Below are 13696 nucleotides of genomic sequence, written 5' to 3' on the forward strand. Positions count from 1 at the left end.
ATTAAAATCCTCCCTGGTCGTCACCAGCATCTCCTCAGTTGTACACATTCTGAACAAGATGACTAAACCAGAGGAAATGACCACCCTGCCTCTTGTGCTTTGGAAGACTGAATGGAATTTTCATGAAACGTTTACAGTTCCGGCACAAGCATCTATCAGCATGAGTTGCGAAATGTAGCTTCAATCCATCCTGGTGCATCCTCATTATTTGATGAAACATATTCTTATTAGTACACTCATCCAATATCTGCAATTTTGAAGCATTGTGCAGTGAACTATGGATGCAGTCTTCAACTACATGATTACAACTAATATAGCTGTTGAACTCTTCCCTGTCTGACATCAACATCTCTTCCACTGAACATGTCACGCAAAGTAAAGACTTACATCTGCCGTATCCGGCAGCTCAGTGCAGACTCACTAGTGGAGGAGGAGAGGGAACACAAGGGAGGGGGAAATGGGGCAGGGGAGGGATGGTGGAGACGAACAGCGCCCTCTGGTGGATTTAATGCAAAGTAGCTCAATCGATCCATGCTCGTCGAAGTGAACACACACAAATCTTTGAGTTAGATTACTGGAGGTAGCCCAGTTGAACTATAAATAAATAAATTAATTAAATACCCTACTTTCCCCTCCAGCACAGAACTACCAAAAAATAAATAAAGCACACTAACCTAACCTAACCTAAGCTAACCTTCCTCTCTGGCAGCTGGACTAGGACTGACTGTTTCCCCAACATTTCCAGAGGATGTCATAGGAAGGGTGGTGGAGTTAGGTTAGTGGTGATAGCCCAATTGCCCTATGTCCTGCCAAAATTTCTCACCATCTCCAGGGGGTGAAGGGGGTGTGACGTCCATTTTGAATAAATTATCTGTACTAGAGGCCCCCTAGCCCCACTGCTCCCATTTTGTTGGATTTCATGGTAAACTATCCCAGGCTTACATATCAGCAAGATCATGCCCGCCTGCATACGGCGAGATTTTCTACTGCTTTTTTTCGTGCGTGCCAAACCCTACCTTTGCCAGTAAAGTCGCAAGATCTCTCTTCGGTTGAGAACGTTTGGAGCGTTATAGGCAGAGCCCTCCAATCATCTCGAGATTTTGACGATCTAAAGCGCCAATTGGACAGAATTTGGCACGATATCCCTCAGGAGGACATCCAACAACTTTATCAATGAATGCCAAACTGAATAACTGCCTGCATAAGGGCCAGAGGCAGACCAGTGAGTTGTTGACTTCCTCAATTTGTGAAACTCCCTCTCTTGAATAAACCAGCCAGTTTTTCTAAAATTGTAATCGGCTGTTTTGTTAGTACATGGTCATCACATCTACCGATTTCCGCCCCATTCGGATAATTCCTTCGTGGCGAGTCATCTTTTAGTCTTCTAGGAAGCAATGACTGCTTCAAGGGATTAGCCGTGCGGTTTAAGGCGCTGCAGTCATGGACTGTGCGGCTGGTCCCGGCGGAGGTTCGAGTCCTCCCTCGGGCATGTGTGTGTGTGTGTGTGTGTGTGTGTGTGTGTGTGTGTGTGTGTGTGTGTTTGTCATTAGGATAATTTAGGTTAAGTAGTGTGTAAGCTTAGGGACTGATGACCTTAGCAGTTAAGACCCATAAGACTTCACACACATTAGAAGATTTTTTTGGACTGCTGCAAAACTCACAGCTATACGGCCAACTGTTTGCGACTTTGTTATCTATTCTGTTAAGAGTCCTGTTCATTCACAGAAACGATTTGCTACAGTAATTATTGATTTTTAACTTTCTTTAAGAGGGGTACGATTTTTGTGCTGCAGTTCATTATACGCCGGGAATATTTTCTGTTTGGCGTTAAGCAATAAAAGTAGGCAGTGGGAACAGAAGCGTTATCACGTATGTGAGAATGTTCCTGACGCTGTGCAGCGGACTTCTGACAGCAGCAGACGTAGATTATTCTCAGTGGCCGTTATCAGCTTATGTAAACATTCGTCCCGCCTGCTCTATGCTGCGCGTCTGCTGGGCAGTCGACATCGCACACGTGAGTGAGGTTTCATCATACACAAATCAGGGCAATGGTGAGTAGTCGGCACATTTAATGAAATACGATGCTGTTGTTAAACACAATCAACTGTCAAGTAATACTACCGTTTGCCGGCCGGGGTGGCCGAGCGGTTCTAGGCGCTACAGTCTGGAACCGCGCGACCGCTACGGTCGCAGGTTCGAATCCTGCCTCGGGCATGGATGTGTGTGATGTCGTTAGGTTAGTTAGGTTTAAGTAGTTCTAAGTTCTAGGGGACTGATGACCTTAGAAGTTAAGTCCCATAGTGCTCAGAGCCATTTGAACCAATTTTGAATACTACCGTTTCAAGAATGTATGTGGACCACCATGAGACATTTTGAATTCTATGGTATCTCAAAAGGTATATACATGACGTCTACACACACAAGGTGTTCGGAAACGCCCGTTACGGACTTTTAGGTCTTGTATCTTGTAGAGGGAAGTGAGTAGATAATATTTTTTTTAATAGGAACCCATGTCGGCAGATATTTGAAAACATGTTTGATAGGTAGGTATGCAACAGGGTAATCATGGTAGGGGGGAAAGGGGGGCTGGTGGTTACGTCGGACCAGGTGATGTCATTTGACGTCTGTCCTACCTCTCTCATCTGGTTCGAGCCTCATTCAGGTGTCTGTGAGTGTTGGAGCCACATGGTTGAGCATATGTTTGCAAAATACACCGACATGATCCTTCTGAATGGCGAAGCTCGCGGTAATCGAAGAGCTGCTCGTCGCCTTTACCAAGATCGTTCTCCACAACGTCCGACTCCATCGCATACCCTTTTTGCAACGGCTTCGAGAAAGGGTACCTTCACCGTCAGCAGGCGTGACTGCGTTGCTCCAAGGAGACAACGCACACCCCAATTGGAATAGGGTCTACTTCGTCACATTGAAGATAACCCGTCAACGAGTATACGAGCTACTTTTTGCCTATTAATAAGTGAAGCCGTAAAACAAGTCATGTACTGGGTCACGCCTAATAAATGGCTCTGAGCACTATGGGACTTAACTTCTGAGGTCATCAGTCCCCTAGAACTTAGAACTAATTAAACCTAACTAACTTAAGGACATCACACGCCTAATAAATTACTTGTAAAAGGGCTCGCGTTACCAACATGTTTTCAAATGGTTGTAGCACTGAAATAGAGGGTGTATAAAAAAAATCATCCGATTAAAAAAAAACTATAATGTTATTTGAGATAAGTGCGTGAACAACGTACTGTTATACGTTTTGCGCAGCGCGGGTCAGTAATAACTGTTCAGCAAACTTAAACTAACTTGCGCTAAGGACAACACACACACACACACACACACACACACACACACACACACACACACGCACACACACACATATGCCCGAGGGAGGACTCGAGCCGCCCGGTGTGGCCGTGAGGTTCTAGGCGCTTCAGTCTGGAACCGCGTGACCGCTACGGTCGCAGGTTCGAATCCTGCCTCGGGCATGGATGTGTGTGATGTCCTTAGATTAGTTAGGCTTAAGTAGTTCTAAGTCTAGAGGACTGATGACCACAGATGTTAAGTCCCATAGTGCTCAGAGCCATTTGAACCATTTTTGGAGGACTCGAACCTTAGACGTGGGGAGCCCCGCGTGCCGTGGCAAGACGCCCCCTAGACTGCGCTGCTACCCCGCGCGGCGTACTAGGTATGGTGTGGATCCTGCTGCAGCACCTAGCATTAAACGATGGGATGAACAATTTGGAGAAACAGGTTGTCTGTATAAAGGCAAATCGCCGGGCCGTCCCCAAGTGTCTGACACAGACGTCGAACGCATCCGTCATAGTTTCAAAAAAGTGTCCGCAGAAATCCGTTCGTTGTGCAGCTCGACAGCCCAACATGCCCCTGATGGCCGTATGGCGTGTGTTGCGTCGACGTTTACACATGAAGCTATCCAAAATTCAGCTACTTCAAGGTCTTCCTGAAGGTGACAAACAACGTGTGGAGTTCTGTAATTTCGTTCTTGGCAAGATGGAGGATTACAGTTTTCTTCCACACTTAGTGTTTAGTGACGAGGCAACATTCCATTCAAATGGAAAGGTGAATCGTCATAATGTGAGAATATGGTGTACGGAACAACCACATGAAGTCGTAAAACGTGAGAAGGACTCTCCAAAGTCTTACGTGTTTTGTGCAGTTTCACGGCAAAAGGTGTACGGTCCATTTTTATTTGCCGAGAACACTGTTACAGGAAGCACGTATCTCGATATGCTTGAGAACTTTTTCACACAGTTGGAGACTTCATTTACCAAGTGGGTGAGGCACGGCCACACTGGCATCTGGAAGTGGGAAATTTTTAAATCAAAGGATTACTGAACGATGTATCGGTCGCACTGGACCAAAAGATTCAGCCTTACTCACCTCCAAAGTCACCGGACCTGACGGTATGTGATTATTTCTTGTAGGGGTTTATAAATGACTGTTTATGTGCCTCCGTTACCAACAACAATGATAGAACTGAGACATCGCATAACACTAGCTGTGGAAGCTGTAACTCAAGACATGCTCGCTGCAGTGTGAGAGCAATTTGAATACCGCATTGACATATGTCATGCATCTCAAGGGAGCATGTTGAACACCTACGAAAAGGCATGAAAAACATTTTCGAGTTCATCAAAAAAACAAAATTCATTGTATATGTTTATTTGTTTCAGAAATATAGACGTGCCAAATCGGATTATTATTACAAATACACCCTGTATTATCTACTCACTCGCCTCTAAAGTCCTAGAAGTTTGTAACGGGAATTTCCGAGCACCCTGTGTATCAAACGAAAAAACAGTCTATATGCCTCTGTATGCGCCCTAAAACCCGTCCCGGTTGCACACCTGTTACACCACAGCTTTCGGGACTTAAGGGACGCTGGCCCCGAATCGAATCTGCGTGGCGGATTAACGGATAGTGGTCCGTGTGCCGGTCAGCCTGGATGTAATATTCAGGTTGTTTCCCACATGCCACTAGGTGAATACCGGGCTGGTAGCCACGTTCCACCTCAGATACAAGCTACGCGAACATTTAGAACACTTTCTCAATTTGCACACACAATTTCAGATTGGGTACACAGCTTCTGCCCTGGGGGGGGGGGGGGGGGGGAGGGGGGGAGGGAGGGGGGAGTTGAAAGGAGACAGATGACCTTAGCTGTTTGGAATTATTTAAAAGCAGTCTTGATCGCAGTCGATGTTAACTTCTTAATTACGGGCCTTCCTCAGAGTTTGCATTGTAATAACAAAAGTAACAGTGCTATACTACATAGAGAAGCCAATGTTATAAAAGTATACTCTAAACCGTTGTTATCATTACCCATGTGGATGACGGCAATGGCGCCTGACCCGCTGTGGATGCCTCAGTTACTGTAAGTGGTGCTGATAGCTAAGCAGCCATGAATTGTATAGGGTAGAGAGAGGGCGATCCAGAGCTGTCAGCCAAGGGGGAACGACTTACATATCATTTGAGTCTTCATTCTTAAATATTTATCTTTTAAATTTCATTAATCAAGAAACGAGTTTATATTCATTTATGGCTCATAATGTGTGTTACAACTAGCCTCATAAACTGCATGACAATGTAGTGTAATTCGTTAAGTGAGGTCCAGAGCGTCGTCTGGATGAAATAATTAGCACTATAAGATTGTTAGCTACTGCTGTTTATTGGTAATGAAACCAAATGCATGACGTATTAATATGAAAATGATACATATTGACTTATTTGTATGAGTAGTCAGTTACTTAAAGTCTTCGAAAAGTCACTAGAAAGAACTAAATACATCGCTGTATATGTGTGCCATCTCTTGCTGCCCGTAATAATGTATTAGGACGCCGTTTCCATGGAGACGTCCAGGTTTATGTGTCTGTCAGTTATCAAAAATGTACTTGACACTTGTATAACACTGGAGGCCGATATCACTCACCAAAGATAAAAGAGGTGTTGTTTACAGAAGTCGCGCCAGTTTAGCCACATTATGTTGTCGTAAAAAATAAATGTCTGTGAAATCTTATGGGACTTAACTGCTAAGGTCATCAGTCCCTAAGCTTACACACTACTTAACCTAAATTATCCTAACGACAAACACAGACCCCCATGCCCGAGGGAGGACTCGAACCTCCGCCGGGACCAGCCGCACAGTCCATGACTGCAGCGCCCTAGACCGCTCAGCTAATCTCGCGCGGCTATGTTGTCGTAGATAATCTGAAAAACATCACTGTTCACAAGAGGAATCGATTCGTTGCAAATAATTTAGAAACATCTGGAGATTAGAATAAAAATATATCTTAAGAAGAACAGTAAAATTGTGGAAATTATGTATAGGTGTCATTTGTAAAATCGTTAAAATATATCGTTAAAAATAGATCTTAAGAAGAACAGCAAAATTGTGGAAATTATGTATATGTATTAGCTGTTCGGTTTCTTTGAAAACTTACTCAGCACAGCACAGCATCTCTCTTACTTTTTCCTCATGATCCCTGCACAAAATACAAGTTCTCTAAATTTACCCGTCAGACTTTCACGAAAACTACTCCGTCTTTATTTCTAGGATTCCCATTTCATCTCCTCGAGAATTTCTCTTACACTTTCGTGTTGGCTTTATGAAACCGTTACGATCCTGCTAGCGCGTCTCTGAATTCGTCTGATGTATGTTTTCATTACTTGATATGGGCTACAAACATTGGAACAGTTCTCTAAAATTCGTTATACTAGCGTATTGTATGTGATTTCCTTTATAGATCCCTTGGATTTCCCAGAATCCGTTGATCTAACCAGTCTTCCATTCGCCTTCCCTAACACCGGCTTTACGTGGTCATCCCTTTTATATCTCTTCTTATGTTACCCATAAATACTTATAAGACGTGACGTGCTCAAGATATTTACAACTAACCTTGTAATCAATACTATCACGTTCTATTTCTTCGCTATCATTTAACATTTACCATTCCCTTCTTTCACTGAATTTCGGGAACGCTCTATTCATGTGAGCCATTTACATTGCGTGAGACAGTGAAAAACAGAAACTAAATTGCGTGCAAATGTGGAAACTAACTTATTAAAAGTTGTCGTTTTAGTTGCTTGCTAATGAAAGTGATTTTTGAAATTATTTGAAGTATGGTTAGTTGCACTATGAGAAATTTTATTTAAAATCTTGCAGTCTTGTAACATGACGCACCTACGTAAACGCTAATAGTAGCTTGCGTTAGTATCATAGGTACTCAGTGCGAATCCCAGTATCAGCAAAAAGTATTTAATCGCCACTATCAGGTGTGGATGTGGGAGAGTGATGACGGTGTATTACAGCTACATCTACATGATTACTCTGTAATTTGCAATTAAGAGCCTGGCAGAGGGTTCTTCGAACCACCTTCAGACTACTTCCTTACCGTCCCATTCTCGAACAGCGCGGGGAAAATGATCACTTAAATCATTCCATGCGAGATCTGATTTTCCTTATTTTAATATGATGATCATTTCTCCTTATGTAGGTGAAAAAAAAAAACATTACGAGAAGAAAGTTGGTGACTGAAATTTCAGAAGATGGTCCTGCGGCAACGAGAAACGCCTTTGTTTTTAAGACAGCAACTTCGATTTGTGTATCATATCCATGGCATTCTCTCCCGTATTTCGCGATAATACAAAACGAGCTTCTCTTCTCTGAACTTTTTCGATGTCATCTGCCAGTCCTCTCTGATGCGGATCCCACACCGCACAGAAATACACCAGAAGAGAGCGGACAAGCGTAATGTAAGCAGTCCCTGTAGTAGACCTATTACGGTTTCTAAGTGTTCTGCCAATAAATTGCAGGTTTTGGTTTGCTTTCTCACAACATTATATATGTGATCGTTCCAATTTAAGTTAATCGTAATTGTAATCCCTAAGCATTTAATTGAGTTTACAGACTTTAAATTTGTGTAATTTATCGTGTAATCGTAATTCATTTTAGTACTCATGTGGATGCCCTCACAATTTTCGTTACTCAGAGTCAATTTCCACTTTTTCCACCGTACACATATCTTGTCTAAATCATATTGCACTTTGTTTTGATAACTTGATGACTTTAAAAGACGGTAAATGACAGTATCATCTGCAAAAAACAACTAAGAGGGCTGTTCAGGTTATTTCCTAGATCGTTTATGTAGATCAAGAACAGCAAAGGGCGTATAACGCTTCCTTGGTGAACACCAAATATTACTTCTGTTTCACTCGATGACTCTCCGTCATTTATTACTTTTCTGACTGGGAGTCACATTACATTTTATGAATACCAGATTCTAGAACAACGTACTGATTTAAGTTAAAAATATCTGCGGCATATCGTAGGGTGATAGTTTTGACGGCGATCTGTCAGTCCGATGGGGACTTGGAGCTCCGTTGCCCTAATGCACTTATAGACAATTAGTCTGTGTCCTGACACTGGGCTTGGTCCTGAACCATTAGCACAGTGGAGTCGCATTCTGGAGATATGCGGTTCAAATCCCGCTCAGACATAGTGATTTAGTTTTTCTGTGCTTTCTCTTATGGCAAATATCGAGATGGTTTTTTTCTTTTTTTAAAAAAAGAGTTCACTGTATATTTCATTCCCCGTTAGTATCAACCTCTGTCTCTGCCACGTTTCTAATGACCCATATCGACAAGGGATCACAAATCACAATCTTCTTTCTTTTCGTCCACTGCTTTCCTTTAGAAAACAATATGTAACAACAAACAACAAATGATGTGAAAAATTTTGACAGTTACCTGCGCGACACGCGTTGGACACACTACCTTAGTATTTCTGTAATCTACGAACACCCACGAATATGGGACGCAACGTATTGGTTGTAACTAATGACCAATTAAACATTTTTATATGATAACGAATCGATTCTGAGTCTTCTCGCTGTTCCCGATTTCAAATATCTAAGGAAGAGTGAAGGTTATTTTTGATAGGAAGGAAATTTCGGATTAATAACGTCAGACTCACTGAGCGAAATGGCGCTGTGCGGTTCCAATTCCTGATGAACCAATTCGCTTTTGGGGAAAGGGTGGTTCCAGTTTATGATGAACCATTCCGATTTAGGTTCTTTGTGGTTTGCTAATTCGATCAAATTGAATATCGAAATGGGTTCTTTGAAAAGGGTGCTGCCGATTTCCTTTCGCATCGTTACCCTATTTAATTTTCCTTGTGGCTTTCCTCAGACAGCGAGGCGTGGAACGGATCTCTATAGATATTCCTACACTGGAGTCGCCGCCAGAATGATTATCGCAAGACTTTGGACTACCGCAGCGGCTGACGTTGTGGCCACACCTCTCGAACGAGAGATACAGGCACAACTGCCCGAAAAAAAAAAAAAAATGGCTCTGAGCACTATGGGACTTAACATCTATGGTCATCAGTCCCCTAGATCTTAGAACTACTTAAACCTAGCTAACCCAAGGACATCACACAACACCCAGTCATCACGAGGCAGAGAAAATCCCTGACCCCCGCAGGGAATCGAACCCGGGCGCGGGAAGCGAGAACGCTACCGCACGACCACGAACTGCGGACACACAACTGCCCGACGCTCAGCTGTTATTGTGTACGTTCGATGAACGTTGATGCCCTCACAATCCGAGGTCGCGCTCCGTCTCTAGAGACCTCGTCGTGGACGATACATTAGACCCTAATCTTCCTTCCTTCATACTACAAGAGCTCATGTGGTGTCTGTGCATTTCGAGATTAATCAGTACCTGAAAGTACCTGCTCATTTTTATATTTCCTGGGTAACTGATCTACAGGGATTGAGCTGATGATCTAAATTCAAGTCTGTAAATCAAGTATGTCAACGGCCCTATGCGAACTTATTAATTAGAGCCATATGAGTTCACTTACCATGACTGAAAGCTCGTCAGGAATTTCAATCGTTCCTAGGAATGGTCTGCATCTACATACATACACTGCAAGCCACCCCATGATGCGTGGCGGAGCGCAGCCTGTACCACTACTAGTCATTTCCTTTTCTGTTCCACTCGCAAATACAGCGATGTAAAAACGACCCCAGTACAAACCCTAATCTCTCATTTATCTTCATGGTCCTTAGGTGAAATGTACATTGGCGGCAGTCAGCCTCAAATACCGGTTCTCTAAATTTTCACAATAGTGCTTCTCGAAAAGAACGTTGCCTTTCCTTCAATGATTACCATTCAGTGATGTAGGAGGGAGATCCCGGGTTCGAGTCCCGGTCGGAGCACACATTTCCCCAATGATGGATATCAACGCTTGTTTGCAGCTAGGGTGTCGATTTAATTATCATTTCATTCTAGAGAAGCTGCACGGTCATCAATGGTATCTGTTCTTTCGGGAACAGATACTACCTCCATATATACACTCCTGGAAATTGAAATAAGAACACCGTGAATTCATTGTCCCAGGAAGGGGAAACTTTATTGACACATTCCTGGGGTCAGATACATCACATGATCACACTGACAGAACCACAGGCACATAGACACAGGCAACAGAGCATGCACAATGTCGGCACTAGTACAGTGTATATCCACCTTTCGCAGCAATGCAGGCTGCTATTCTCCCATGGAGACGATCGTAGAGATGCTGGATGTAGTCCTGTGGAACGGCTTGCCATGCCATTTTCACCTGGCGCCTCAGTTGGACCAGCGTTCGTGCTGGACGTGCAGACCGCGTGAGACGACGCTTCATCCAGTCCCAAACATGCTCAATGGGGGACAGATCCGGAGATCTTGCTGGCCAGGGTAGTTGACTTACACCTTCTAGAGCACGTTGGGTGGCACGGGATGCATGCGGACGTGCATTGTCCTGTTGGAACAGCAAGTTCCCTTGCCGGTCTAGGAATGGTAGAACGATGGGTTCGATGACGGTTTGGATGTACCGTGCACTATTCAGTGTCCCCTCGACGATCACCAGTGGTGTACGGCCAGTGTAGGAGATCGCTCCCCACACCATGATGCCGGGTGTTGGCCCTGTGTGCCTCGGTCGTATGCAGTCCTGATTGTGGCGCTCACCGGCACGGCGCCAAACACGCACACGACCATCATTGGCACCAAGGCAGAAGCGACTCTCATCGCTGAAGATGACACGTCTCCATTCGTCCCTCCATTCACGCCTGTCGCGACACCACTGGAGGCGGGCTGCACGATGTTGGGGCGTGAGCGGAAGACGGCCTAACGGTGTGCGGGACCGTAGCCCAGCTTCATGGAGACGGTTGCGAATGGTCCTCGCCGATACCCCAGGAGCAACAGTGTCCCTAATTTGCTGGGAAGTGGCGGTGCGGTCCCCTACAGCACTGCGTAGGATCCTACGGTATTGGCGTGCATCCGTGCGTCGCTGCGGTCCGGTCCCAGGTCGACGGGCACGTGCACCTTCCGCCGACCACTGGCGACAACGTCGATGTACTGTGGAGACCTCACGCTCCACGTGTTGAGCAATTCGGCGGTACGTCCACCCGGCCTCCCGCATGCCCACTATACGCCCTCGCTCAAAGTCCGTCAACTGCACATACGGTTCACGTCCACGCTGTCGCGGCATGCTACCAGTGTTAAAGACTGCGATGGAGCTCCGTATGCCACGGCAAACTGGCTGACACTGACGGCGGCGGTGCACAAATGCTGCGCAGCTAGCGCCATTCGACGGCCAACACCGCGGTTCCTGGTGTGTCCGCTGTGCCGTGCGTGTGATCATTTCTTGTACAGCCCTCTCGCAGTGTCCGGAGCAAGTATGGTGGGTCTGACACACCGGTGTCAATGTGTTCTTTTTTCCATTTCCAGGAGTGTAGTTAAAATATGGCTACCCGGCCATTGACCTTGTGCGAACGCACACGCCATGGCCCAACTCGAACGGAACTTGGTAGACTAATCTGCCACGAATAATGAGTGCGATGGACAAACACGGGGAGCGTGCAAGGAATAAGTTCCTGCATGCGCACTGTCCTCCGTGCCCTCGGTGGCTCAGATGGATATAGCGTCTGCCATGTAAGCAGGAGATCCCCGGTTCGAGTCCCAGTTGGGGTACACATTTTTAACGTGTCCCCAATGGTGTATATCAAAGCCTGTTTGCAGCTAGGGTGTCGATTTAATTATCATCTCCGTAATACTTGCGTGTTGCTCGAACCTACTGGCAACAAATCTAGCAGCCCGTCTCTGAACTGCTTTGATGTCTTCCTTTAATCCGACCTGGTGGTGATCTGAAACGGTACTTAACAATGGGTCGCACTAGTTTGCTATACCCTGTCTCCTTTACAGATGAACCACACCTTCCTAAAAGTCCTCCAATAAACCGAAGTCGACCATTCGCCTTTCCTACTAAAGTCCTTACATCCACATTCCGTTTCGTATGGATTTGCAACATTACGCCTAGATAGATAGCAGCGCATAACCAATACTGTATTCGAACATTATGGGTTTACTTTTCCTATTCATATACAGTAGCTTACATTTGCCTACATTTAGAGCTAGCTGCCATTTAGCACACCAACTAGACATTTTGTCTAAGTAGTCATGTACTCTCCTACAGTTACTGAACGACGTCACCTTCCCATATACCACAGCATCATCAGCAAAAAGCCGCAGACAACTGCTTACTCTGTCTGACAGATCATTTAGATATATAGGAAATAACAGTGGTCCTGTCACATTTCCATGCGATACTCCTGATGATACTCTTGTCTCTGATGAACATTCGCCATTGAGGCAACTTACTGGGTTCTGTTACTTCAGAAGTCTGAGCACTCACGTACCTGGGAACCTATTCCGTATGCTTATACCCTCGTCGACAGTTACTATACCTCTTCTTTTTTTTGCAACTATTGACGAAAATATCACACCACATTATAGTATTACGAAACAAGGGGAGCACATAGATGCCGGCCGGAGTAGCCGAGCGGTTCTAGGCGCTACAGTCTGGAACCGCGCGACCGCTGCGGTCGCAGGTTCGAATCCTGCCTCGGGCATGGATGTGTGTGATGTCCCTAGGTTAGTTAGGTTTAAGTAGTTCTAAGTCCTAGGGGACTGATGACCTCAGAAGTTAAGTCCCATGGTGCTCAGAGCCATTTGAACCATTTGAAGTACATAGAATTGGAGCCCTGCTTATGAATGAAATAAATAAAAAAACACGTAAAATTCTCACAGTGCCTGGCCATATACTTGCAGGACGAAACATTAATCTTAGCTGTCGACGAATTTCAGCATGGTTGCCTCATCGCTAAGAGAATGTGAGGGATCCGATCATGAAAGACACACCGACGCTGAGAAATTATGCACAAATAAAAAGAAAAGGTTGGCAAGCGAATAAGTGGCGCGAGCATGTTATATCTTCTTATTGGTTAAAAATTTCATTTAGTGACGCATCATAAATTCGAAAGCATGGCTTCACGGCGTATACTGATAAAATTCTCTCGAACTTCCAGCCGCGTCAAGTGATTAAAAAGCTACGAGCTTTCCGCTGAATGCATAACGTCTCTTTACAGGGAGGGAGCGTTGCGCAGCATTAAACTCCTGCGAAAGCTGCGCGTTAAGAAGGCTAATTTGTTAAGCTTAGCGTCCTTCCTGCAAAGCCGTGAGCCATCGTATCGACACTGCTGTGGCCAGATGAATAGTTCGTCCTGTCAGCTTCACCCTGCTGCGAGAGAGGGTACATTACACTGGAAATTAGTTGAATACAAACGGCCGC

At 44.9% G+C, this 13696-nt stretch overlaps 1 protein-coding gene across 1 annotated transcript in view; it reads left to right on the forward strand.

The window, feature by feature from the left end:
• The first annotated feature begins 1941 nt into the window (after positions 1-1941).
• The window catches only part of LOC126471550 (trimethyllysine dioxygenase, mitochondrial), a 497242-nt gene continuing 485487 nt past the window's right edge, over positions 1942-13696 (forward strand). Inside the window, exon 1 of the mRNA XM_050099777.1 lies at positions 1942-2051. Coding sequence (XP_049955734.1) covers positions 2049-2051 — 3 coding nt within the window. The 5' untranslated portion in view covers positions 1942-2048. The remainder of the gene's footprint in view (positions 2052-13696) is intronic.

Source organism: Schistocerca serialis, chromosome 3 (assembly GCF_023864345.2).
Source record: "Schistocerca serialis cubense isolate TAMUIC-IGC-003099 chromosome 3, iqSchSeri2.2, whole genome shotgun sequence".
Classification (NCBI taxonomy): domain Eukaryota; kingdom Metazoa; phylum Arthropoda; class Insecta; order Orthoptera; family Acrididae; genus Schistocerca; species Schistocerca serialis.